Below are 25,548 nucleotides of genomic sequence, written 5' to 3'. Positions count from 1 at the left end.
AGTTTTGCAGTTTGTATTTACAAAATAAGATAGGTTCCCGCTAGATATTGCACGAAGGAATATAAATAAACTTTTAGAAATGAGTTTAGAAGCATAATGAAAAAGATTTCGGTTTCTAAACTTATTTCTAAAAGTTTATTTATATTCCTTCGTGTAATATCTAGCGGGGACCTATCTTATTTTGTACATACAAAGCAAATATTGTTACAGAAGCCGATAAAAAAATTGTAATTTTTCAATTTTTTTTGTTTTTTAACATAAAATCGGGAGGTTACCGGTTTGTTTCTGTGTGTACTTTAATCGTGGAGAAGCATTTACTATTCTGTGCAATTAATAAAAAGATTTCGGTACAAAAGAAATGTTATATCGGTAAAAAAGTCACTTTAGGATCCCCTTAATGTTAAAATACTTTGTTACTTTGATGTAAATATAAACAATTTCTTTAAAAAAATGTTCTAAATGGATAAATAATAAAGTGATAAGGATTTAATGATAAGTGATAAGGATATTTTTGGCTAATTTTTTATTAAGGAGTAACATAAGTAAAATAGTTCATAAATATTTAATAAATATAAGTAAAATATTTTGTAATTCATAAATCGTAATTCATACTCTGTATATTACTTAACTGCAAGGATGATAAAGAAAGTATTTTTTTACTCATTTATTGAATCTGTCTCAAACATAATTTAAAAAATGAACAATTTATGTCCTATAAGTACCAGCTTTGGCTGCTTTAATCATAAAATCAAGTTTCAGATTTTCATTTAACTTGACGAAAGTTTCCGATTGTACCACATCAGTCATATAACACAATGCAAATTGAAAGCAAAATTCCTCCAGATCCTACAATTACATGCATATGTATGCATACATATAAATAAATTGCAATTAACAAATTATGATAAAAAAACGATTTAATTTTATTATAACAATCACCTTTGCATTATATTCGATTGCTTTTGCATAATTAAGAGCTACATTTGACACAGTGATACTTTCTCTTATTATTTGAATGCATTTTCTTCCAAGTTCTATCTCATTGTATTCATCACATAACTTTAAGAGTTCTGTAAGAAATTATTGCATTAATCACGAATTACAAGAAGAATTCAATTTAATATCTTATTAAAACTCACCGAATATTTCCTCCAAAGATAAGCGATCGACCACATCGGTATATAAATATTTCAAGAAAGCTTTATACACATTGTAGGAGAATTGTTTGTGCTCAATGATACTATTATAAACATAAACATATGTAAACATATATATAGAATAAAAAATTTTTTTAAACTCTGAATAAAAATATATTTATTTGTCTTACTTCTGATTATTTTCTGCCCAACCACTTTGGAACATACTTCTAAAATACTGACAACGAATCTTCAGAATAGCTTTGTGAATGTGGATAAATTTTCCCTCGACTTCTATTGTAAGATCGCTCGTCGACTGCATCGACAGAAAAAGACAAAAATAATTTTTAATTTGTTTCTTATAATTGTATATAATGTTAAATGTTACTTTAAGCATTTATCGAATAAAGTCGGAAAGAAAGCATGCTGTAACATATTTAAAATATTTATTCCTTGAAACATATAATTTTTTTCTTTTTTCTTTCTCTCTTTAATATTTTTATTTATTTTGTTTTATATCTTAAAGATATGAGATAGAAAATGAAACATACAAGATCGTTGAATGCTGCTCCCAGGTATTCCAATATGTTTGATTTTTCTTTTGTACTATCATGAATGATGTATGGTATTTTATATCTGAATACGTCATACATGTTCGAATATTCGGTTCTAATAGGTTCCCAAATTGTTTGGCAACAAACGTGATGACCCCATACATAGACACGTCCAATCTTGTTGATGGCGACACTTTTATCATCTTGAGCGGCAATGTCGGATATCTTTCCCATTACAGGCATATCCAACTAACAATATATACTTTAATTTTCTCTGTACTTTTCATCTCCTTTATCATGATTAGATAAATTAAACGGATTACCATGGTAGGTTTTTTTTCTAGTTTCGTCTTTTCACCGTGTCCCAACTGTCCCTTATTATTTTTACCCCATGAGTAGATTTTTCCCTCAGTAGTGAGCGCCAGTGAATGTTCGAATCCACAAACTACTTTAACTGAAACATCAACATCATTAATCAGCAATTATTGTTTGCATTTCTAGTACTGTACTTAATATTTCTATAAGCTTCATAGCAATATCAAAAACAAATATTACCTATTGTGACACGTGACAATGAAGCGATTAAACATGGATATAATTTGTGATTGTCTTCTGAGTTTAGCCCTAATTGGCCATTCTCATTTCGGCCCCAACTATACAATTTACCATTATCGCTAAGTGCCATGATGAACAACGAACCACAAGCAATATGAACAATTTTTTCCATTTCCAATTCTAATGTCACTTGACATGGTTTGCTGTGTAAGTAATTATTTGTAAACTGAACTCCTCCCCAAATATATATCTAAATTATAAACGATTATTTAATAAATAAAGACTGCCATTATAATTTTTACACTTTGATCATTATTTACTTTTCCACTGTCTGTCAAAGCAAGAGAATTATAATAGTTGCTTGCAATATCTATAATACGTTCCTCACTTAAACTATCGATTTTAGCAGGTGTATATATTTTTGTATGTGAAAGAAAAGGACTAATTTCTTGTCCCAACCTGCATCTCTCATTAGAGCCCCAGGAATATACCTTTAAGAAAAAATATTGCTTATATTAAAAAAAATTATTAGTTGTAAAAAAAATTAATCATAAGAAACATTTTTTATATCTTTTTAATCTTATTACGAATAAGGTATCTCTTGTGAAGTATGAGTACATTGAAGTTAAAAATAGTAAAATGATATGTAAATACTTGCATTATTATAAAAATAAATACATAAAATTAATGACTAAATAATGGCTTAATAATGGATAAATATACAAGTCGTAAGAAATTATGTATAGTAACACATCTGGCTGCTAAATTATAATCCTTATACACTCACAACTCAATTTAATCCATGAATAAAAAAATCACATTTTCTTAGTAATCATTTCTAAATATTTCTAAACTTCAAGTATCTCTAAACTTCAATTGAAAATATTTCAACTATAATATATATTTTATATATACCTCTCCTTCCTCCGTAAGTGCAAAGATACAGTCCATATCAGTATTACAATAAAAGATTTTTATGTTTTTCCCACACAATGTTTTCACTTTTTCTGGTTGGATGTAATCTTTATCTAATCCCGATCGACCATTGTAATTGGTACCCAAGCCATATATCATTCTGTCCTTAGTCATAATTAGAGCTGAATCTAGTTTAATATATTAAAACGTAAATAATAATTTTGCAAAACAAATAATAAGAATAATAAGAATAGTAAAAAGTTACCATTGTCAAATGCCATAATCATGTGGATTTGCGAGACAAATTCTTCATGCAACAAGTCAAAGATTTGCCACTTTCTGAGTTCCGAATGTGTACAGTTCACAGGATAGCTTTGCAAATATCTCCTTTCCCTTCTTAGCATATTTCTATTAATATCAATTAATATTAATTATTTTGTAACATATTAATTTCATCTTAAGTATTCTTTATGTCTGTATTCTGATTTCATATGATTAATAGATATGCGTGTTATTATTTTGTTGATATAGTTGTTCAGTAATACATAAATTCTTTATAGAAAAGAAGAACTAAAAAAAAAGAAAGATCAAACTTTACTGATAGATAAAATAAGAAGTCAAACTTACCGTTCTTCATTAATATTTATTGTTAAGTTTTTTCTCGTCTGCATATTTTCTTTTGAAGAAGAAAGCAGTTCTTCTGACTCCGTAGTCGTCGTAGATATAATGATCCAACATATAATGACTCAATAAAGTAATCAGCAACTTCGTTATTTACTTGAGCAAAAGATAAGATTAAACGATTAGATTCTTAAAAATAGATGTACGTTATATATATAAGATGTTACACACACATACGTAGGGAAGATCTTATTCTATTTCTTCTTCTTGTTTATATTTTTATTTATCGTAAGAATATAAAATCAAAATAAAATTTAAAAAAAGAAAAATGCGATAATATACATAAAAAAATAGATAGATAGATAAATAGAGAGAGAGAGGGAGAGAGAGAATATTTCTTTAATGAGATTATAATGTAAGAGACCTTTTAAAAGAAATTCTCTATAGACATAGTGGCAAAACTGGCAGATACTGATGCCAGAAGCCAGATTCAATACTCTTCATCTGAAAATGAAAGATGTACGAGATGTTATTTAATGTGTTTACAGTGGTTGGTATTTAGAGTGTTTATTAATATGGTTAACATAAATATTTCATTTAATGAGTTTGACAGGAATAAAAATTTTATTTATTTCTTAAAATATACAACTTTAAAGTGTTTGAACAGATCGCGACATACTAAGCAATAATTATTAAATTTACATTGTCATATACAAATTTATCTATGAATATTATATCAAAAAATAATAATGCACAAAGAAAATATTAGCATCGTATGTTTTAATTATCGACTTGATAAATCGACGTCAAAATGTTGCTTATTACTTTTGTAAGAAATCTTTCGATTTCGATTTCGATCTTTCGATTTCGTCAATCGAATCATTTAGCTAATGTTGAAAGAGAATTATGCTATTTTCTGTTTTTTTCATCCATACAATTAACAAAACCGTGGCAAACACACGAAGCACACAGATTCCTTTATCTATTTGTGTAGGTCTACATCGCATTATTATATACAAGATAAGTTTTATAAAACTATTCACCACAATTTTCTCAAAAATAAAGATTGCGTAAAACATCTAAAAAATTGTAAAACATATAAGCACAGACTATGATGACCCTGAGGAATCTTGAGTGTCCTTGATTTCCATATCTCCAACGATAATATTTCTCTCTTTTAACTAAGAAAAATATATCCCTCAATCACTTCATCTATAATACTCAGTGAGCTTAATTTGAGCTAGATTTCGTGTGTATCAGAATTTTTTCCAAAAAGTCAATCGTTATTAAGTTATTTACAAAATTATAAGTCAGAAAATTTGAATCTGAATAATCTCGCAAAAATAACGCAGGACTATTTTTATCCATCTATTTACTTGGAAATTGAATTCCTTATAGTTATTTGAAAATTAGCGCGTTCTGATATTCATATGATATTGAGTTGTAATTAGGAAATCAACACACAACTCAATTTAAAAACAATATATTTTAATGAGTAATTTTGATAATAACTTACAGTAAATGCGAACAAAACGTTTCGTTAATCATTTTCTAATTGCAGAGTAAGCACAATGTTTCTAAATACCTAAATAAAAAAAAGTTTTATTCTGATTTTTAATTTTGTATATATCTCGACCACGAATCGACTTTCCGAAGAAATGTTTGATACAAAAGTTATTAAAGACATATTAAATTATAATTAAAATTAAATTATATTTAATATTAATTATAATTAATATTTTTAATATAATTATATTATTATATTATATAATAATATATAATTATATTAATAATTAAATTATATTAAATTATAATTAAAATTAAATTATAATTATAATTAAAGTCTATGCAATAACTCAAAGGTACTGCTTCTTATTTAAAAGAAAGATATTATAGTTGGTAATATAATAAGATGGAAAAAAGACATTCAATGTTCCTCATGGTCACTATAGTATGTATTCCTATCTTTTTCAATTTTGGTCTTTTTCTACCTCTAACGATTTTTGAAAAAAAATGTGATGAACTTTTTATTAGACAGATTCTGTATATGTACCCACTGCTTTTATGTTATATATTAATGTGGCGTTCGCGTACTGCTTAGCATTGCATGTATATGTATATTTTTGCATAGTAATTGAATCGGAACTTGCGAACTTCGTCCTTTGTACATTGTTGTTATCTAAAATTCTTCAACAAATAACACTGCTTTCTGACTTAATTATCATCCTAGGCAGAAATTGTGATAGAGCAATTTAAACACTGTCAAGCTACAAGATAAAGCTGCTCTTTTTTATGAACTTAAGATTAAAATTATTTTATTGATAAAGCAGTCTCTAATATTCTACCATAATTTAAAAAAACCCATTTCATTTCTCTGCTGTAATTTATAATTGTAATAAACAGTTTAAGCATGTAAAAGCACCAGCGTCGTTTGTTCTCATTAAAAAATCAAGTAGCAGTTCTTTGCTTAACGCTACGAAAGCTTCCGATTTCATTATAACAGACATCTGACCCAATGAAAACTGAACGCAATATTCCACCAGATCCTACAATTACATGCACATATATGCGTACACATAAATAAATTGCAATTAGCAAATTATGAAAATTATAAAAATTATAGATATTATAGATTATGTAATAGTTACCTCTGCATTATGTTCGGTTGCTATTGCAAAACAAAGGGCTACATTTGATACATTGAGATTTTCCTTTATTACTTCAACGTACTTTTTCGCAACATTTTTCTCAGCATATTTATCACACAATTTTAAAAGTTCTGTAACAAACCATTGCATTAATCGCGAATTATAATAATAATTCATTTTAGCTCTATTTAAACTCACCGAATGTCTTCTCCAAAGGTAAATTATCGACCGCATCAGTGTATAAACATTTGAAGAAACTTTTATACGTATTGTAAGGGAAGTCATTGTATTTAATAGTACTATTATGAAACATAAAGAAAGTTTTTTAAATTTCTTATTATATATATATGTTTACATATAACTCTGAATAAAAATATATTTAGCTTTCTTACTTTTTCCTAACTTCTCTCCAATCATTTTGAGACATGTTTTTAAAATAATCACAACGAATCAGAACAGATTTGTGAACGTAGATACATTTTCCCTTGACTTTTATGGTAAGATCGCTCGTCAACTGCATCGACAGAAAAGGACAAAAATAATTTTTAATTTGTTTCTTATATTTGCATATAACATTAAATATTAATGTAAGCATTTATCGAGTAAAGTCGAAAAGAAGACATGCTGTTAAATAGTAGTTAAACAGTTTATAATATTTATTCAATTGAAGCAGTTTCTTTTCTCTTTTTTCTTTCTCTTTTTAATATTTTGATTTATTTTATTTTATATCTTATGAAGACAAAAGTTGCATGTAGAATAAAAAGATTGTGATTGAAACAGAAAACGAGACACACCTGATCGTCGAATATTGTTTCCAGGTTTTCCAATGTGTTGGATTGTTCTCTTGTACTATCATAAATAATGTATGGTACTTTATATCTGAATACGTTATACATATTCAAACATTCAAATCTAATAGGTTTCCAAATAGTGTGGTCATGAAAACCCCATATATATACATTTCCGAGCTTGTTGACGGCTGCACTTGCATCATATTGAGCGGTAATGTTGGATATAGTTCCCATTGCACTCCTATGCAACTAAACGACATATGCTTTAATTTTCTTTCTATTTTTCATTTCCTTTATCATGATTAAATAAATTAAACGGATTACCATAGTAGGTTCTCTTTGTAGTTTAAATCTTTCACCGTGTCCTAACTGTCCTTGAACGTTATTACCCCATGAGTAGATTTTTCCCTTAGAAGTGAGCGCCAATGAATGCTCCGATCCACAAACTATTTTAGCTGAAACATTCAGATAATATCATTAGTTAGCGATTATTGTTGCATTGTTGTGGCATTTATGGAACTGGGCTTAACAATTTTTCCATACGTCATAACAATTAATTTATTATTAAAAACAAATATTACCTATTTTGACCTTTTCCAATGAAGTTATTAAACATGGAATTACGCAAATGTCGCATTCGGCGTTTATCCCTAATTGGCCATTTTCATTTCGGCCCCAACTATACAATTTACCATTTTTGCTAAGTGCCATGACGAACGACGTACCACAAGCAATCTGAACAATTTCCTCCATTTTCAATACTCTCACTTGACATGGTTGATGTGAGATATTATTTATAAAGTCAATGCTTCCCCAAATATATACCTAAATTATAAACAATTATTTAACAAATAAGGACTACCATTATTATTTCTATATTTTGATTATTATTTACTTTTCCACTGTCTGTTAATGCAAAACAATTGTAACTGTTGCATGCAATATCTATAATACGTTCCTCACTTAAACTATCGATTTTAAACGGCGTGTACGTATTTGTAGTTCCCAATTGTTTTCCCAATCTACATCTCTCGTTAATGCCCCAGCAATATACCTTTAAAAAGTATTACTTATATTAAAAAAAAATTATTATATTATATTGTAGTAAAAAAAAATTAGTCATGTAAGAAAAATTTTTTATATCTTTTTAACTTTATCATGAATAAGGTATATTATGAAATATGAAATATGAATGCAGTGAAATTTAAAAAAGTAAAAGAATAATAAATATAAATGCATTTCTTATAAAAATAAATATATAAAACTTATTTATTTATAGACATTTTTAAGTATGTCTAAACGTCAATTGAAAATATTTCAACTATAATATATATTTTATTATACCTCTCCTTCAATCGTCAGAGCAAAGAAACACATTTCATCAGCACTACAATGAAACGTTATTATATTTTTTCCACATAATGCTTCCACTCTTTCTGGATTTATGTAATTGTGATTCGTATTTGATAATCCCAATCTACCATTAAGATTGGCACCTACACTATATACTATATTATCCTTACTCTTTATTAAAGCTGACTCTAATATAAAAACGTAAATAATATAAAAACATAAATAATAAAATAACATATAATAACGTATAACAATAAAATAAAAAACATAATTTTACAAATGAATTAATAAGAATAGATTATTACGATCGTCAAATGCCATAATCATATCCATTTGTGACGTAAATTCTTCTCCCAACGAGTGACATATTTGCCATTTTTCGGCATCTAGGTATCTCTTCGTAGGATACCTTTGTGGATACGCCCTTTCCTCTCTTTGTTCATTTCTGCCCATAATAATATCAGTTAGTTATATTAATGTCAAATAATATTAATTATTTTACAACAAATTAATTTTATCTTAAATTAATTTTATCTTTTTTATGTCATTCTGTTAATTTCGATTTCATATTAATAGATAAGCGTGATATTATTTTGATATAATTGTAATAATATATATTCTTTACAGAAAAAGAGAATTTAGAAAAAGAAAATCGAACTTTACTGATAGATAAAATGAGAAATCAAACTTACTCTTCTTCATTCCCGTGATAATAACGCAATGAAGAAATCAGCGATCTTAACGTTGTTAACATGATAACGTTGTTAAAAGATAACGTGACAGATTTGAAGAAAAAGACGTTATATATAAGACGGCGCGCGGCGCGTGACACGTATCACACTGTACGTACGCGAGGAATGTCCTATTCTATTTCTTCTGCTTATTTATATATTTGTCGTGAGAATACAAAGTCAAAAAACGCACATAAGAGTGCACGCGCTATTTCGTGTCCGTTATTTTGATTTTATATTCTCACAATAAATAAAAATATGAACAAGAAGAAGAAAAAGAATTAAAGAAAAAGAAAAATGCGATAATATGCATAAAAATATAGATAGATAATTAGACAGATAGAATAGATAGATAGATAGATAGATAGATAGGTAGATAAAGAAAGAGAGAGAGAGAGGGAGAGGGAGAGAGTATGTATTAGGAGAAATATGTATTTTATATGCTGCATTAATATTTTTGTAAAAAAAACGATGCGGCTCTAAAGTAAACATGTCATCGACTATATAATCAATATTAAATAACTTTTCAATTAATATTATATCAATATAAATTTTTCAATCAATAATAATTTTTCAAAGAATCACAATATTGAAATAAATGAATATTATTATTATAGTAGCGATAATGAGTAATATTATAGATAACGTTATTATTATAGTAAAATGAGTATTATTATAGTAACGTTAATATGATTAAAAGAAAGTATGCATATAACATTTAATTACACGTATGTTTAATTATATTTTTATTTTCTCTTATTACATAAATCTCCGCAGTGTAATTTTAATATTTCTACAACATTTCCTTCGATTTAGAATGCATCATTATTCGTCGTTATGCAATTTTGAATTTGAGAAAGAAGGAAAGTTTGTAGGACTAATGTTTCAGTCTAATGTCAATAACCGCACGATTTCGATTACACCAAAATTCATTCAATATCAAAAGATTGTATTAACGTGGATTTTTATTATATACACTCGTGTTTTCACCTACCTATAACACAATAAGATGTCGTAAAATATAAAATCTAAATACGAGAATAAATTAATGAGATTCATGCAACAGACTCCTCTCGGGAAAATATCGGAAGAAGATCCTTGTTTCTCGATAGATCGCAGATTTGAAAGCCAACAGAAACATCAAAAGTATTCAAACGATATCTGAGATTCGATTCTTAAATTCATTCGCAAGAGAATCATATCCACAAATTCTGCTCTTACATGCAAGTTGTAAGTTGATAGACTTACCAATTGAATTTATCCAATTAACTTGTAGATTTCTCGCAAAAATGAAACTTGCGTATATCTTGCGAATGCATTCAAGAAGCGGGACTCTGGTCATTAATAGAAATCACTCAACAACATCAACACACACGATCAAACGAGTCCTCTGTCCAGAGTTGAGTCAATCGATTACGAGAAAAAAGACTTGACGCAACGATTCCCTGCCGAATCGTCCTTTGGACCTTGTCCACCTTTCGAGGACGGGAATCTTCCCGTTTAAACGGCACCGGAGGCGAGCGAGTCCGCTGGAGAACGGAAAATCCCGGTGAAGAGGACGGTACGATCATGCTTGTCGTAGATCAGGTAGACGAATGGATGATTGGCCTTGAAGATGGCGGGCTCGGTGGGTCGGCTCGAGCGGAAGGTGAAGATCGCGGTGGCCGCGGCCGCAGTGGTTCCTTCCTCAGTGACTTCGATGCGGGCTCGATGAATGGCATCGCCGAGATGTAGGCTCGGCTCGCCATCGGCGACAAAGCCGCGCAAATCAGCTGCTCCGGGTGACAGCAGTTCCCCGGCGCCCAGAGCGTACAACAGTTGATTTAACTGCAGCTCTCGCTCGATCTCGAAGCGTGGCAGGTCTACTTCGACCTCTCGCGGTGGCATCCCATCATCGAGAAGCTGACGGAGCTCCCGAGAACCCTTCTCGGTAGCCAATCGCTCCACCAGCTGGCGAATGCCATCCTGCGGCTCCGAGTCCTGAGAAAGGGCCCGCGCGGTGGAGAACGGGGGCAATAACACAAACATCGATACATCGTTACCCTTGTAAGGTAGCTCCAAAATGTACACGCCTAATTCCTCCGAGACGACTGGAAGGAAAAAGATTGTGCTTAGGATTTTAAGAAATTATATAAATTAAGAATTTAATTTATTATAGTGGTATGAAAAATTGAAAAATTTTTAGAAATTTTTTTTTGAAGAATATTAGAAATTGATCTTTTTACACAAGTGTCTATTGATTTTGAAATGTTACATAATGGTCTTTTTAAATTTTGAATACTTTGCTTTTTTTCTCAATAAGACACAATATATTTAAAAATGCATGATTCGATGACGTGCTGTAATTATTTGAAATAATAAACATAGATTAATTTTATTTCACAGCATATTTTTGGGACATAATCCTAATTTCATTAGAAAAGAATTGAAAAACAAAATCGTGTTATTTTAAAATAAGATATTTCAATTTTGCAGAAATGTTTTTATTTCTTGAAGAATTAAAAAAATTATAAATATTAAATGTTAATTATTTAAATTGTAATATAAGATTCAATATCCCTAAAATACTAAATTTTGTTAGTAATTTATTTTAATTAAGTTAGTTTAAATAAATTATTGTTTAAAAATTAGATTATTAAGATTCATATCTTTCAGGAGGATATATTATTTTTAAGGATATATCATTCAGATAAATTAAGACTTAAGAATATAGGCAAATCAGAATGAAGTGAATAGCATTTTCTTACCATGATTAAAGTTTCCTTTCTGACGCATAAAGGTGATAACAGAGTTTTGTGTGCCGGAAGCGTAGAAGATATCGCGCTTGGAATTCTTAGGATCGAAGCGCTGGGCCCATAGGCCCTTAAAATACGCCGCATTTGCCAGAACCAGATCCGTATCCTCGCTGATGCTGTTGGGTGGCAAGAGATCACGAATATGGCCTTTTGTCATATTGCTGACCCAATCGTTGATACGAGTCCTCACCTCGGCGGGATTTGTACGGAAATCAGTCACTTGCATTTGATCACCGAAGAAATCGAACATGCAATCGCGTAGCTTCCTAGAATTTGTGATCCAAAATTTGTTGGCGACTTTGTACTCATAATCCGGGGATTCGTTCATCTGTAACAAGAACCATCAGGGATGAGAAAATTGTTGATGTAAGAAATTTCTCAAAGGAATGAAGGAAGGTCTTCCTAAAAGCTTGAAAGTTATATCACTCGAGTCTATTGACATAATTAAAGAATGTTTTTGGTCTCAAGATAATAAATAAAATCGAGTATTCGCATAAATAGGACTGTTAATTTTCGAAAGATGATAAATATCTAGAACTGTGTTACTTTCTTCTCTAAAATTGTGAAGTATATTTCACATTCAAATTATTTATTTATTTTATATTCAAGTAATTCGCAATTAATTCAGTCTATACGATATATCTCGATTCTTTTGATACACATTACAACAATATAAATTTCATAGCTTCTTATTAAGTGAGAATTTTATATTATTCAGTTTAGTTCTTTAATTTAATTAATTTTTAATTTAATATAATGATATATTAATTATATATAATAATTAAAGTTAAGTAGTTTAAAAAAATATTAATTTATAAAGTTAAAGATATAATTTTTATTATTTTAAATTGTAATTAATTTATATATTTATCTTTGTTTATACATATTAATTTTAAAATCTATAATTTTTAATTAGTTCATATTTATATTTATTGGACATAAGAATTATATCTGTAACTAATATTTAGTTTTAATTCAATTAATATTGAATTTTTCATTTTATTAAAATTAAGGATCAAAACATTTCGTCGCAATGAAACGATAAAGTCGTGAAGTCACCTCTTTTTGTACATCAGGGACACATCTTTCTATATATTTAAAACTTTTAGAATATTTTTAATTTTTAAGATAATAAATATAAAGTAAAATCTCTTTTCACAAATAGAACATTTAATTTTTAAGAGATGATAAATTTTTGAAAGTGTATTACTCTAAAACTGTTAAGTTATTTTACTCTCGAATTATTTATTTATTTATTTATTTAATTAGTTATTAATTCCATGTACGATGTATTTGTAATTAATTTATTTTTCACGATAGCTCGATTTTACACTAATGGTCTAATTTTTGTAGTTTCCAAAGCGAAAAGCTCACATCTTTCAATTTTGTCCGATTGAGGACATTTCGCCGCAACGACAGGATCCTAAAGTCGTCCAAGGACTCCTGCCATATATTTTATTAGAACCTTGGGGATCCGAAGGTGTTGATGTAACGATAAATCGCGCGCGATTCGCCTTGACATACCTCGGGCGAAGTAAATCGCGCGGCGGACGATTACGCAATCTGACAGAATCTGCTGGAATTGCTCACCTGGGAACGCAGCTGATTGAGCGATTTTTCGAAAGCGTAATAACGTTGCACGTCGACTTTTGTCAACTGTTCGGGAATATGAAGAGCCTGTTTAAGGGAGCTCTCGGTTGTGCCACGGGCCCCGAAGTACGCTAAGCTCAGAGCCTGATGGATGCTGTGCGGGCTGAAGAAGATATTATCCTTGGACTCAATCAGCGCTGCTTTCTTCAGGCTGTCCAGCGCGAAGTCGATGCGGGCGTCTGTCAGCGATATCTTGGACGTCGGGTCCATCATCGTAGGAACGTCGTTCCCTGTTAGACATTGTGCTGAAATCATGCTGATTGCCAGCGACAGCGACAATATCGCCTGGAAAACAGGAAAAATGGTGTAAAAAATTAATTTTATTAAAAAGTTAAAATATTTATCATAAGATATTTTATATAATTTTATATATTTTATATAATTTATATAATTAATTATAAATTAAAATATAATTTTATTATATGTATAACTATTACATTACTAATATTATAAATAATAATATCAATATATTTATAAACGCTTTGTTTTTCTCTGCGTTTCTCAATTTTCATTCGAGACGTTTAAATATTTTCTGATATTTTGCAAATATATTATTTACTATATATAAAAATATATTTCGATGAAATATTAATGAAAGGACATTGTTGATAAAAATATACTTTGGATTTTTATGATTTTTTCGATTTTCACGATTTATTTCTTATTCGATCGCTATATTTATCGAGCTCGTCTGTTGTCGAAAAATTAAGGATATTCCGTGCGAATAAAGCTGACATCATTCCCTCGCTCAAGTATTGGCGTTCGGGAGGAAAAAACTTTCTCGCTCGGCAGAGAAAGCGGATGTGGAATCGTACGTTCGATGCAAAACGCGAGACAGCCTGGGAAAAAATGTGGGCCACCTATAAATATACAATATTTTTTTTCGATACTTTGTAACACAGTTTCCCACGCAATAGTGGCCTCTGATTTATACGTTTTTAGACCACGTGTCCCGCAATCATTATGTATCGAGAGATCGATCGCGACTGGATGCATAATCCTTTCAATCCGAATACAGCCTAATCATTCAGAGAACAAGGACTCAAATCTTCAAGGACTTAAATTTCCGATTTACATCTAAATTTTCTAAAAATAAACGACAGAATTATATAACATCTCTTCTCTCTTCACGCGATTGCATATCACGATTCATCCGGTATATGTTCTCTATTATTCGAGAAGTGATGCAACTGCACGCGAATCCCCTTCGCAACTTCCTTCCTCAGGGCGGTGCTCTCGGCCCTGCACAATGCGTATGGCGAAATTGCGGCCGGATCGGAAATCGGGGGCTAGGAAACGAGAGAAAGTAGCTAGCACTGCATGTGACATCATCATAGGGCATCCGGCTTTCTTGGCTGAAATTAACACGTGACGAAGGTGGCATTTTCGAATAAAGATAGAATCGTCGCAATTGCATCCACGCAGCGTGAAATCTCTGCTTGACAATTAATAGTAACGGTATGTAGCGTAATTACTGACGGCACGATAGCGTGGCCATCGTAAAAATTTTCTTCACTTCCTCGATGAAGTTGGAAACTAGGATTAAAATCGGAATAAAAATCGTCCCTCAAAATTAAAATTAGAAATTTAAATTAGAATTGAAATCATTCGATAGAATCAGAATAAAAATTAATTGAAATTGAGATTAAAAATAAAAAAAAATTGAAATTCTATTAACAGTTTGAATTCAAGTTGGGTTTCAAATTAAATAATGAAAATTTATCTAAAGTTCAGTCATTTTCGTCCTTTATAAATTATTTGGAACATTTCAAGCAATTAGATAAAATTAATTTTTGTACATTTGTTTTTTCTTTACAGTTTGTTACGTGTTTCTTAGAACTTTGCTTACAAGCAATATGTCGTTATCAATAATATTATAACAACAAATCATAAGCACTTTCAAATTTGATAATTTTTAATTAGACCAATTTTTTTAGAAATTTTATAATCATATATGAAATTCTTGTGGATATATAAATAATATTATTATCAATCATAATCGCATCTTGTGTGAATTAAAATTAACGAGCTCGACTTAAAATTAAAATAGACATAATTATGAATTAAAATTAAAAAATTCAAACTAAAAATTTCAAGTAAAAATTTGAGAGAATTAAAAGTTGAATTTCTTTTTTTATGAGATCCAAATTAAAATATCGCGGGAATCGCTAGCGAATTCCTCGCTCGTATATCCTTTTTGTTTGTATGATGATCACGTATCATGTACAATTCATGACAAGCTTACTCGCGAAGTAGTCTTTGCCTGTTTCATTCTTGGAAGCTACTTTTTTCTTTTTTTTTACGAACGATTAAATAGCTCGATTAATCACTTATTAAAAACTTATGAATGGGGAATTCCATGAGAATCAAGAGTAGCTCTTTCTCTATCTTTCTACACAAGCATTTCAAGACGCAAAGATTTTGTAAAATAGCTATAAATATAGTCTGATTAACTCATCAAAAGCCACGAGCATAATAGAATAATTGCAGTTAATGAGTTGAAATTCTTCTATTATTAACTTTGTAAGGAATAACGTCCACGTGAAATTAACAATCACATTTGGCGTTAAATATATACATCGGATTTTTCTTTATTTTAAAATTATTTATTATAAATATATTTGTCAAATAAAGATATTTATTATAAATATATTTTTTTATTATAAATATTTTATATAAATTATTAATTTATATATTTATTAAATATATACATCAATATTTACGGATAACTGCTAATGAATTCTGTCCTCTGTGATATCACCGCCTGTTTATAATAAAAAAACTGTCCGATGTCTCACAATAAATACATACATAGTATTAATGCGTTGTGAATATCTTTATTACATCAATTCCGATATAACATCGCTTCAGATAAAACGAGATAGAAATAATCAATCATGCTTAGGCATGATTGTTGAGACACGAGGAAGTTATTTTTCACACACACACACACACACACACACACACACACACTGAATTATCGCTACGAATTTTTTATTTATGAAATCTTCGATCGATTGACTTTACAATCGATTTTACATAAAATAAGATTAAACAAAACAGTTATAATGGCAATACGAGTCGAGTGTCGATGTTATAACACATTTATTTATAATACATCAAATAAATATTGATATTAAACGAATACAAAGAGAGGATAGCGAACGTTTCGACCCTATTTTTGGGTCATCTTCAGACAGCACTCTTTGTAACAGACTCCGATATAAAACACTTTTGTTATTTCTTTTATTATATTATTACTTTCGCGCTGAAGATGACCCAAAAATAGGGTCGAAACGTTCGCTATCCTCTCTTTGTATTCGTTTAATATCAATATTTATTTGATGTATTATAAATAAATGTGTTATAACATCGACACTCGACTCGTATTGCCATTATAACTGTTTTGTTTAATTTTATATTTCGAGTCTTATATTTTTTATTTATTTTTTATAAAATAAAATATATATGATAACTAATAGTGGATTTAAAATTTATTATATTAAAGAAATCTACAAACTTTATCTTATATAAATCTAAGCTTATATCTATAAACTTATTATTAAATAATAAAAAATCTATAAGCTTTGATTTTTTTCTGAAGAAGAGATTTCCAAAAATTTTTAGACATGAAAACCGAGTGTTTTAATTAAAAAAAAATATTTCTTTTTCAAATACGATAAAATATATTTAATATATATTAAAATATATTTATTAATAAATATATTTTCAATCAATTCAGAAATTAATACGAAGAGGCAAAAACATTCTCAGTCTTTCGATAAGACTTATCGCGGTTGAACTTGTATTGGAGCAACAGTCAAGAGGTCATTTTTCAAAGAAATACAACAACATTGACGTCTTTCCAACAACGCGAACAATATTCTATCGAAGAATTTCGAAAATCATCTTGCCCCTTTGACGGATTGAAACGGAACGAAGTAGAGAAAACGCGAGTGGAACAGACGATACAGTGGCACTCACCGTGAAGAACGACATGGTTGGGCACTTTCTCGAAATTCCAACGAATTAGGAGATCACAGCGATGATATTGATCGATTATTACAGCACGTCCGAGTCTCGATCGAGAAGAAGCAGGACTGAAGGCTGCGAGCGACCATCAAGAGAAGAGAATGTCTGAAGTGGCCCCACTCTTTTCCCACTTTGTCACGTTTGAAGAACGTCACGACGTACACGACAAGCAATGTCCAGGATCGGATTCAATCGAGAAGCGCCAGAAAAAAAGTTGTACTCGAATAAATTTTATGCAAAAGCTAATCTTGTTTCTCTATTTAAAAAATGTAAAAAAAAGAACGATCTCACAGAAGATTCATCACATTTAATCTACGTCTAAGATATTGCGAAATAATAATGAATATTGTTCTTAATTAGCAAAAAAAATATTAATGATAAAATTATTAAGAAAACGAAATTAAATTGTCAGAAAATGTAATTCTTTGGAGAAAAATTAATTGACGATTTATTTCAAAATTTCTTATTAAATTCTCAACAGAGATCCCATGAAATCCTTTAGATGTTTTATAGTAATCTACAAAAATATTATTACAATAATAATAACATTTCAGAAATCAAGTTTTACTTATAAGTTATAATAAAAGTTATATCTTCTTACAATTGTCTTCAATTTTAATCAATATCTATTTAAAAAACCATTTTCTCTCTTTCAACAAAATATATATTTATAAATTTTATATATAATAAATGTATTTTATTTATCATATTTTTACAATTTAAAATATATAAAATGTAGATATATGTTATATAATTTATACATAATATATGTATATTGATTAAATTAATTATCTACTAATTAAGTAACATTAGTAAATTAAGAAGAAAATATACCTGCCAAGAGTTAAGTTATTTGACATTTATATGAGAAATCTCCTCCTGTTTTTCATTCAGCCAAAGCTCTACCAATTCGACCCTGAACGCGTTTAAGTATAATATGTACATAAACACTTCTCGCGAGGAGCGATCCATTACTTCCTCGTCTCTTGGAAATGCCCAGTCGTAATTATCGACTTTATTACTAGAAAATCCCTGTCGTCTCTGTCAATGATCTCACATTCATTATTATTGTTTGCGCGTTTTACTTTTGTGTGGAAGATAATTTCATTTTGAAAAATTCATATTCTTGAGAAGACTCAACTTCGTTTGTGCATAAATCTATTTAATAAAAAATTTATGCATAAATCCGTTTAATAAAAAATTAACCCGAAATTTTTCAGAGATTCCCTTCTTTTATCCAAAACAAATTTATATGTGGCAAATTCACGCGAAATCAATCTGTCATAAATTCTTCTCGATCTTATCAAATATATATTTTTCACTCGTGTATTTCTCCATCCATCTACAAGGGTCAAGATTGACAGGTCAAATAGCTTAATGAACAATTAAATGGTATGCTTGAAGCTCCTGATCTCGACGCCGTAGCCATATTTGATATTAGAAGAATCATTTCAAGTTTTTCTTGCTTTTTTCACGGAAATAAACATTATCGTGATAATAATTATTCATATAAATTGACAAAATATATCATAAATTTTCTGTATGATATTATAATTAATTGTAACGTGACAATTATAATTGATTATATCTTTATTGTAATTGATGGCGTCTTTATTGTTAAGTTAACAAACAAAATTTCCAACGAATCACGAATTCTTTCTTTAATAAAAAAATTCTTTATGTAAAATAGACTATTTATAACAAAATTAATAAAAATGACAGACCATCATGTTAATAAAGTAAAATTAGATCTGATAAAATTATTAATTTTTTTCTCATAATAATTTAGGGAGAAGAAAATATATACACTTTAAAATTATATTCTTATATAGAATTATTATACATTCTTATTTACAATAAATTTTAAACATAAATTTTAAAATAATTATAGCATTTAGAAAAAGAAGGATATCGTTATGAATTAAATAATTGTTTAATAATAATAATAAACATTTTTAAATAAATTAAATAATTTATATAAAAACTATTAAATAATAAAATATACATTATTTCAATAAAAGAAAATATTCATATTATTAAAAGAATTCAATTCTTCATCTAAATGAAGGGAAAATTATCAAAACATTAATTATCGTTAGAAAACTTTATTTGCTTTATTCAAATTCAATATTAAACTGCATTAACTTATAAGAAATGTAATAATATTTTTCTTGACATACATTGAGTATTCTTTTATCTTACCTGCAAATAAATTATCTGAGATGAGATCTCATCCGCAAGTCCACCGATTTATCAAAGAACTTTCTGATGATAAGACTATTGACAGGATAACAAGTTCTTATAAATGACGGTCTTATAATAGAATATATCGATTATAGCGATATGAATCCTCGTTGATTTTGTATGTCATGATTCAGAAAATTACTTAAAGAGAATCGCAATCTTTATAATTTAATACTTAATTTGAACTAAATACATAATGTTTAATAATTCGAGTCATAATTTTTTCTCTTTACACACAAGATTTCTTCTCTTTTATCTATATAATAGTTAAATATAATCTCGCATTTATGCAAGCATACTCGTCAACGCATATCTTTACATGCGTACGCATATCTATACTTTTTCGGAACAAATGTGGGAAAATCCCAGTCGAATCATCCATAATGGACCGCAGCCTTGCGTTGAAGAGTAATAAGCTAAAAAGACATCCATTCATTTAAATTGGATAACGACATAAATGGTAATGCGTTGTAGAAGAATTTCGGGAAATCCGAGGAATGGTCCTTGCTTCGGCAGCTCTGGCAATTTTATTCAATATTAACAAAGGCATGATTTCTTAATAGGAATTCGATACAGGAAAAATTTAATAAATTTATTACGATAAAGGATTTCCATTAAAAAGTCGGATTCAATAATTCAATAAAAAAATTAAATAATTGTATTAATTGTAATTATTTAACGATAAATTATCTCCTCGATTTTTCCTCTAAAACTTTAACTGAAATCTTTTAAAATTCTTTAAAAAATCTTTTAAAAATCTTTTAAAATCTTTTAAAATTAATTCAATATAATTCTCTAATATAATTCATTTAATTTCAGTTATTTTTTCAATATTAAAATCAATGAATTTTTTGATATGATAAAAATATTATCACTAATAATATAATATAATCAAAAAAATGTCTTTAATTTTGTGTCATCTATTACAATAATTAAGTTATAAATATTCTTTTTCGTTACAATACATACATTAAATATATTAAATATAAGATATACACATATCAATACACATTAAATCAATAAGTAAAGAAAAAAAAATTGTTTTCTCTTCTCTTTCTTGCACTTTCTGCAATTACCGTGCCTTGATAATCTTCTTTGCTAATTTTATTACTTAATAATTGTTATTACTTTCAGTAAATTTTTTATTTTAATTTATATAATAAATAATCAAGTTGATAATATCTCAAATCAGATTTTTATTGATATCGCGCGAGATATAAAATTCAAATAAGTTGAAAATAAATTTTGATTAGAGAACACGCATCTCTCGAATCTCTTTTCGGATATCTGATCCGAAGATTATAAACTTGATAAAGCGAACAGAACTACCCTGCTTTCAAACAATAGCTTTATTGATCTTCTCGTATTTTTGAAATCAAACGATCACTATTGTATGAAAGCTATTATCTTCGTCAAGAAGATAAACGAAAAAACAGAATGACGAATACTCGCAATTCGAAAATAACATTTTATTCGAATGTCAGATTTCTATTCAACATTATAAAACTGTAATCATTACAAACTATATTCAGGTATCATTATATTCAGATATGATTTTCTAAAGATCCAGAGATGCTTCACACGATATTATTTCATCTTTTTGTACAAGAAGCTCACTTGATAAATGCATCAGACTGCATAAATACGAATGGTTCATCCGTTTTTCGTCAGGAAATAATAACACTAAATTGATACATTAGCTTATTATTGTTCCTCGGATAAAATGGAAAATTTAACGAGAAGGAAACAATTGTCTGACTATAATAAAACATTAGTTCATTGTTTTAAAAATACCTACATAACGATTTAATACTGCATATACATGTACACTATGTATACGATATGTGCAACAATAATACATCTCTCTAAAATTCTCAGAAACAACAATGCGTCGCGAAAAACATCGCGCACATGAATGTAGAGATAATAACTTAAATTAATAACGAAAATATTTTATAAAAAAAAATCATAACGTGTAAATTCATTCAACAAATAAAGGCAACAAAATCATAACGTGTAATTCATTCAACAATATAAAACTATACAACTCTCTTATTCTCTCTCTTTCTCTCTCTCTTTTTCTTTGTCTCTCCTTCTAAGCTATAAAGAATGTATGTAATTCAAGTTATCAATATGATTGCCAACTAAGATGCATTTGCATCATCAGCTACCATTGTGCTTCGTCTTGGGCGATATCACGTCACTCGAGCTACTCGTGTTTCGCGTTGTGGGCAGAGAGTTATCATTATCGTTAATCCACAGACGGAAAACTCCACCACTTCGATAATGTTGCACGAGATTAAGGACACCCATCAAAAAGTATATCACAGCCAAGATCACAAAATAACTACCGTAGATGAAGAACTGAAAAAAAACGCAAATAATCTCACGAATAAAGCGTCATTTTACCGCATGAATGTCTCACCTGCTGCCGAATGCTCAGCGTCAGCTTGTTGACGACCACGAGCGTGAGCAGACTCTGCACTAATAGCGCAAAGAACATGTTAATTCCGAATATCAGGCCGTAACTATCCTCGGATATGTACTTGGCAACTTCGAAGCTAAAAATATATGAAACGAATATTTATGAATATTTATGAATACTTCTTTATATCCTTGTTGAAATGGAAATTTATCTTATCTGACGCAAATTTACCTTGCAACAGTAACCATAGTGTGATAAATTACGCCGAATACGATATAGCCAGCGTACAGGAACCAGATATTGTAGTTGTAAGAAGCCACCACCAATATGGTGCCTTCTAAGAACGAAAATATTGACAATGTGACGTCTCCTATCAAGCTCCAGTTTAACTTCATCTTCCCCACACAAAATACGATCCCTGCACCTGGTGAAAATTTAAAAAAAATATATAAAATAAAAAATTTAGAAAAAATTGTGTGTATCTATTTAATCGCATTTCCTATAATCTTATCACTCGGTCAACTTTGATAAAGTGTTATTTAAAAAAAAGTAAGTAAAAGATCATTTCGTATTTAATGTCATTGATCTGCGTTTTTTTATTGATAAATGTAATATTTTTTTTAAATTTAATTTTTGAAAACAAAGCAATTTAAGATTAATAAATGAAACATTTTTCTAATAGAGTATTTTATGTAGTTTGTTAATTGCATAAACAAATTTACTTCTATTTATATATTTTTATCTAGATTTATATATTTACGGTTCTTATAATTTGTAACATTGAAACAATTGAGAATAATTGTCTATCAAAAGCTGCTTATCAGTTTAAAACTATCGGCGTAATCTTCATTAAGTTTATCCCCTGGAGATATTTATAATATGATAGGAAAGCAAAATTAATGACATGAGATAACTTAAGATAACATCAACGACGATATAACGATAATATTCAAATTATGCAAGTCGCGTTAAATTGGATCGCTTATTTTAAAATTGCCGTGCAATTTATCTCGAGCTCGAAGAACAATTAATTATTCAGAATTTTTCATCCTAATTTTTCGGTTCGATTTTAAATTAAAAATTTTAAATTAAAATTTTAAATTAAAAAGACATTTCAGAGATAAATAAGCGTCTCTCCTTCTCTCACCTATGAGCGCATAAAGAAAATCCACCGCGCCGTTGTAGATCATATCACCCTTCTCTACTGCATCCTGCCACAACAGTTGTATATAACTGATGATCTGCAGGTATCCGCAAGTAGCCAGAGCCCACCAGATCGACCATTTTGCCACGCGATAATCGATATAAGCCTGCAAGAAGTGTTTCCACAGCAGTGCATACGCATTCTTGATCTTGCGAAGTAGTGGCATTTCTGATGTGGCAATATAGCGATATTTGGGTGGCTCAGTCGATTGATAATCGAACGATCCTTTGCTCTGCTCGTCGTCGGAAATGCTGTTACGATGGAAATACATCGATTGCTTCACGGGAGGCAGGAAGAATGCCCAGATCGTCGCAAAGATGTTGGCTGAAAAAGTACATAATTATAAATAATAATAGATTTTATAAATTAATTTTATAAATTTTAAAATTTCACAAATTAATATATATAATTATTGCTCTACAAAGAATTTTATGGAAATTATGATTGAATATGTCGCAGTGTGGAGACTCTGAAAACTTAATTTGCATTGAACTTTTCTGTAATTCTGCCTATATTATATATACCTGAAATAGTAAGATAATTGAGCTGGTGATAGTTCAATAGACTGAAAGAGGTTGTTAATTGCGCTACAATGGCTGACATGCTGCGACCAAATAATATAGCTGCTTTAGTGTGGCTTGTCACTTCCTGATAGTGCCTTTTATCAACTTTAGCATATATGTAAGTGTAATATGCCACCTCTGTGGAGAGATATAGGCCGTAAAAGAACTCGAGGATCTGAAATATCAGTATAGTTTCCCCAAATATTATCATGACAAATGTGACAATGCCGGAGAGGCCGCAGAGTATGATGATAGGCTTGTATCTGACAAAATCCGTGACCAAGAACACAATTATTAATGTCGCTAAGTAGCTGTACGTGGAAACAGGAAAAATGTCTCGATTCACCTAAAAAATATATCATTGACATTATTTTAACTATTAAGCGAACACTCAATCGCACACTGAATATTCTAAAAACTCACTTGCTCGGGGTCGAAATGTTTCCATTCAGTCAGATAATCAGTCACGAAGGGTTCGGAGGGTCGGAAGTCCTTGAAGCACCCAAACATGCAGAGAATACATGATATTTTGACCCAATGCATGTTGCGTCAATAATTGTTCTTTACTTGATGAGAGGGAATCATAGTCTTTGCATCAGATTTAAGGAAGCTCTCTCAGCCTTGCATCCCTGCAAAAGAAGTAAATTTCAGATACTTAGTCAGTATAAGAAAATAAATGATAGTTTCTTTTAATTATATTTCTTTAAAGAACTGTTAAAACAAGAACGAAATATGCTTAATTGTTTAATAAAGTGTCAGATTTATTTTACTCCTGCTTGCTGTCAATTGTTCTCCATACTTAATATCTATTCAGTTATCGATGACGAAATAATCTCTCGTAATCAAATGTTCTGCATATTTTTCGGATCGCACAACGTTTAACCTCTCCTATCCAACGTTCATCGCACACTCGTGCGCTCTACTGTCCTCGTGTCCTTTCCTCCTCGCGCCAGCGACTGATCTAGCGATGAAAGAAGCATGCGCATGCGCAGACGACCACGTGATTATCTTCTGACACGTGCTTCGATGCCAAGCGCCTCTAAAAACTCTACTGAAAAAAAATCGTGTCACAAAATCGTGCAGAAATTACATAACGAAATCACATAACGGATTGTCTAATATTATGTGATTTTTTTTAAAATCACATAATTTGAAAAGTCACATAATATTAGAAAACTATGAAGCATAAGTCCCAAGAAGCATAAGTACATCCTATGTACGTACAACGGACGTCCATGTCGGACATTGTGTAAATCCATCGGACGTTCATATTATGCAACGGACGTACAAAGGACGTCCACTGTACGTCCGTTTGCAACTGCTCTGGACGT

At 29.6% G+C, this 25,548-nt stretch overlaps 4 protein-coding genes across 6 annotated transcripts; all 4 read right to left on the bottom strand.

Annotated features, from left to right (window-relative positions):
- Nucleotides 1-683: 683 nt before the first annotated feature.
- LOC145968800 (RCC1 and BTB domain-containing protein 1-like) lies at nt 684-3,925 on the bottom strand. The gene is made up of 11 exons (XM_083094597.1): nt 3,788-3,925; nt 3,426-3,568; nt 3,161-3,348; nt 2,566-2,736; nt 2,246-2,495; nt 2,014-2,144; nt 1,688-1,939; nt 1,328-1,452; nt 1,140-1,240; nt 940-1,070; nt 684-846 (listed from the first exon to the last, which is right to left on the bottom strand). Exons 1-11 carry the CDS (start codon nt 3,829-3,831, stop codon nt 706-708), a joined length of 1,677 nt encoding a protein of 558 aa, XP_082950723.1. The 5' UTR covers nt 3,832-3,925; the 3' UTR covers nt 684-705.
- On the bottom strand, nt 3,814-9,086 carry LOC145968801 (RCC1 and BTB domain-containing protein 2-like). Of its 2 annotated transcripts, XM_083094600.1 has the most exons (11): nt 8,879-9,086; nt 8,565-8,761; nt 8,116-8,274; nt 7,802-8,045; nt 7,545-7,675; nt 7,224-7,469; nt 6,822-6,943; nt 6,628-6,728; nt 6,430-6,560; nt 4,206-4,285; nt 3,814-3,937 (listed from the first exon to the last, which is right to left on the bottom strand). In XM_083094600.1, exons 1-10 carry the CDS (start codon nt 9,024-9,026, stop codon nt 4,223-4,225), a joined length of 1,542 nt encoding a protein of 513 aa, XP_082950726.1. In that variant the 5' UTR covers nt 9,027-9,086; the 3' UTR covers nt 3,814-3,937; nt 4,206-4,222. The 2 variants fall into 2 exon arrangements, with proteins under 2 accessions (XP_082950726.1, XP_082950725.1); XM_083094599.1 differs by lacking the exons at nt 3,814-3,937; nt 4,206-4,285 and adding an exon at nt 5,637-6,327.
- A 947-nt stretch (nt 9,087-10,033) lies between these two features.
- Nucleotides 10,034-17,888, bottom strand: LOC145968001 (serine protease inhibitor 88Ea-like). The gene is made up of 4 exons (XM_083093163.1): nt 17,734-17,888; nt 13,690-14,034; nt 12,052-12,427; nt 10,034-11,394 (listed from the first exon to the last, which is right to left on the bottom strand). Exons 1-4 carry the CDS (start codon nt 17,746-17,748, stop codon nt 10,805-10,807), a joined length of 1,326 nt encoding a protein of 441 aa, XP_082949289.1. The 5' UTR covers nt 17,749-17,888; the 3' UTR covers nt 10,034-10,804.
- Nucleotides 17,889-20,906: 3,018 nt separating this feature from the next.
- Nucleotides 20,907-25,279, bottom strand: LOC145968567 (thiamine transporter 1). 2 transcript variants are annotated; one of them, XM_083094137.1, is made up of 7 exons: nt 24,988-25,279; nt 24,641-24,846; nt 24,179-24,563; nt 23,598-23,978; nt 22,682-22,874; nt 22,451-22,586; nt 20,907-22,389 (listed from the first exon to the last, which is right to left on the bottom strand). In XM_083094137.1, exons 2-7 carry the CDS (start codon nt 24,758-24,760, stop codon nt 22,189-22,191), a joined length of 1,416 nt encoding a protein of 471 aa, XP_082950263.1. In that variant the 5' UTR covers nt 24,761-24,846; nt 24,988-25,279; the 3' UTR covers nt 20,907-22,188. The 2 variants fall into 2 exon arrangements, with proteins under 2 accessions (XP_082950263.1, XP_082950262.1); XM_083094136.1 differs by having other exon boundaries at nt 25,017-25,278.
- Between the last annotated feature and the right edge of the window lie 269 nt (nt 25,280-25,548).

The sequence above is a fragment of the Camponotus vicinus genome, unplaced genomic scaffold (genome assembly GCF_025532165.1).
Source record: "Camponotus vicinus isolate PSW18456_S1 unplaced genomic scaffold, iyCamVici1.0 SCAF_3, whole genome shotgun sequence".
Lineage (NCBI taxonomy): Eukaryota > Metazoa > Arthropoda > Insecta > Hymenoptera > Formicidae > Camponotus > Camponotus vicinus.
The sequence above is the reverse complement of the archived record's forward strand: the minus strand, read 5'-3'. Positions and strand labels throughout refer to the sequence as shown.

Excerpts from the sequence above, each read along its gene's own strand:
- LOC145968800 (XM_083094597.1), bottom strand. The coding sequence starts at position 3,831 with ATGCAGACGAGAAAAAACTTAACAATAAATATTAATGAAGAACG. Across the intron at positions 2,145-2,245 it reads ATTGTCACGTGTCACAATAG|TTAAAGTAGTTTGTGGATTC; the intron begins GTAATATTTGTT and ends TTGATGTTTCAG. Across the intron at positions 1,940-2,013 it reads TAGAAAAAAAACCTACCATG|TTGGATATGCCTGTAATGGG; the intron begins GTAATCCGTTTA and ends ATATATTGTTAG.
- LOC145968801 (XM_083094599.1), bottom strand. The coding sequence starts at position 9,026 with ATGGGCAGAAATGAACAAAGAGAGGAAAGGGCGTATCCACAAAGGTAT. Across the intron at positions 8,275-8,564 it reads CTCTGACGATTGAAGGAGAG|GTATATTGCTGGGGCATTAA; the intron begins GTATAATAAAAT and ends TACTTTTTAAAG. Across the intron at positions 7,470-7,544 it reads TACAAAGAGAACCTACTATG|TTGCATAGGAGTGCAATGGG; the intron begins GTAATCCGTTTA and ends TATGTCGTTTAG.
- LOC145968001 (XM_083093163.1), bottom strand. Across the intron at positions 12,428-13,689 it reads TCAATCAGCTGCGTTCCCAG|ATGAACGAATCCCCGGATTA; the intron begins GTGAGCAATTCC and ends TTCTTGTTACAG. Across the intron at positions 11,395-12,051 it reads GAAAGGAAACTTTAATCATG|TCGTCTCGGAGGAATTAGGC; the intron begins GTAAGAAAATGC and ends TTTTCCTTCCAG.
- LOC145968567 (XM_083094137.1), bottom strand. The coding sequence starts at position 24,760 with ATGCATTGGGTCAAAATATCATGTATTCTCTGCATGTTTGGGTGCTTC. Across the intron at positions 24,564-24,640 it reads AACATTTCGACCCCGAGCAA|GTGAATCGAGACATTTTTCC; the intron begins GTGAGTTTTTAG and ends TATATTTTTTAG. Across the intron at positions 22,587-22,681 it reads ACTATGGTTACTGTTGCAAG|CTTCGAAGTTGCCAAGTACA; the intron begins GTAAATTTGCGT and ends ATATATTTTTAG.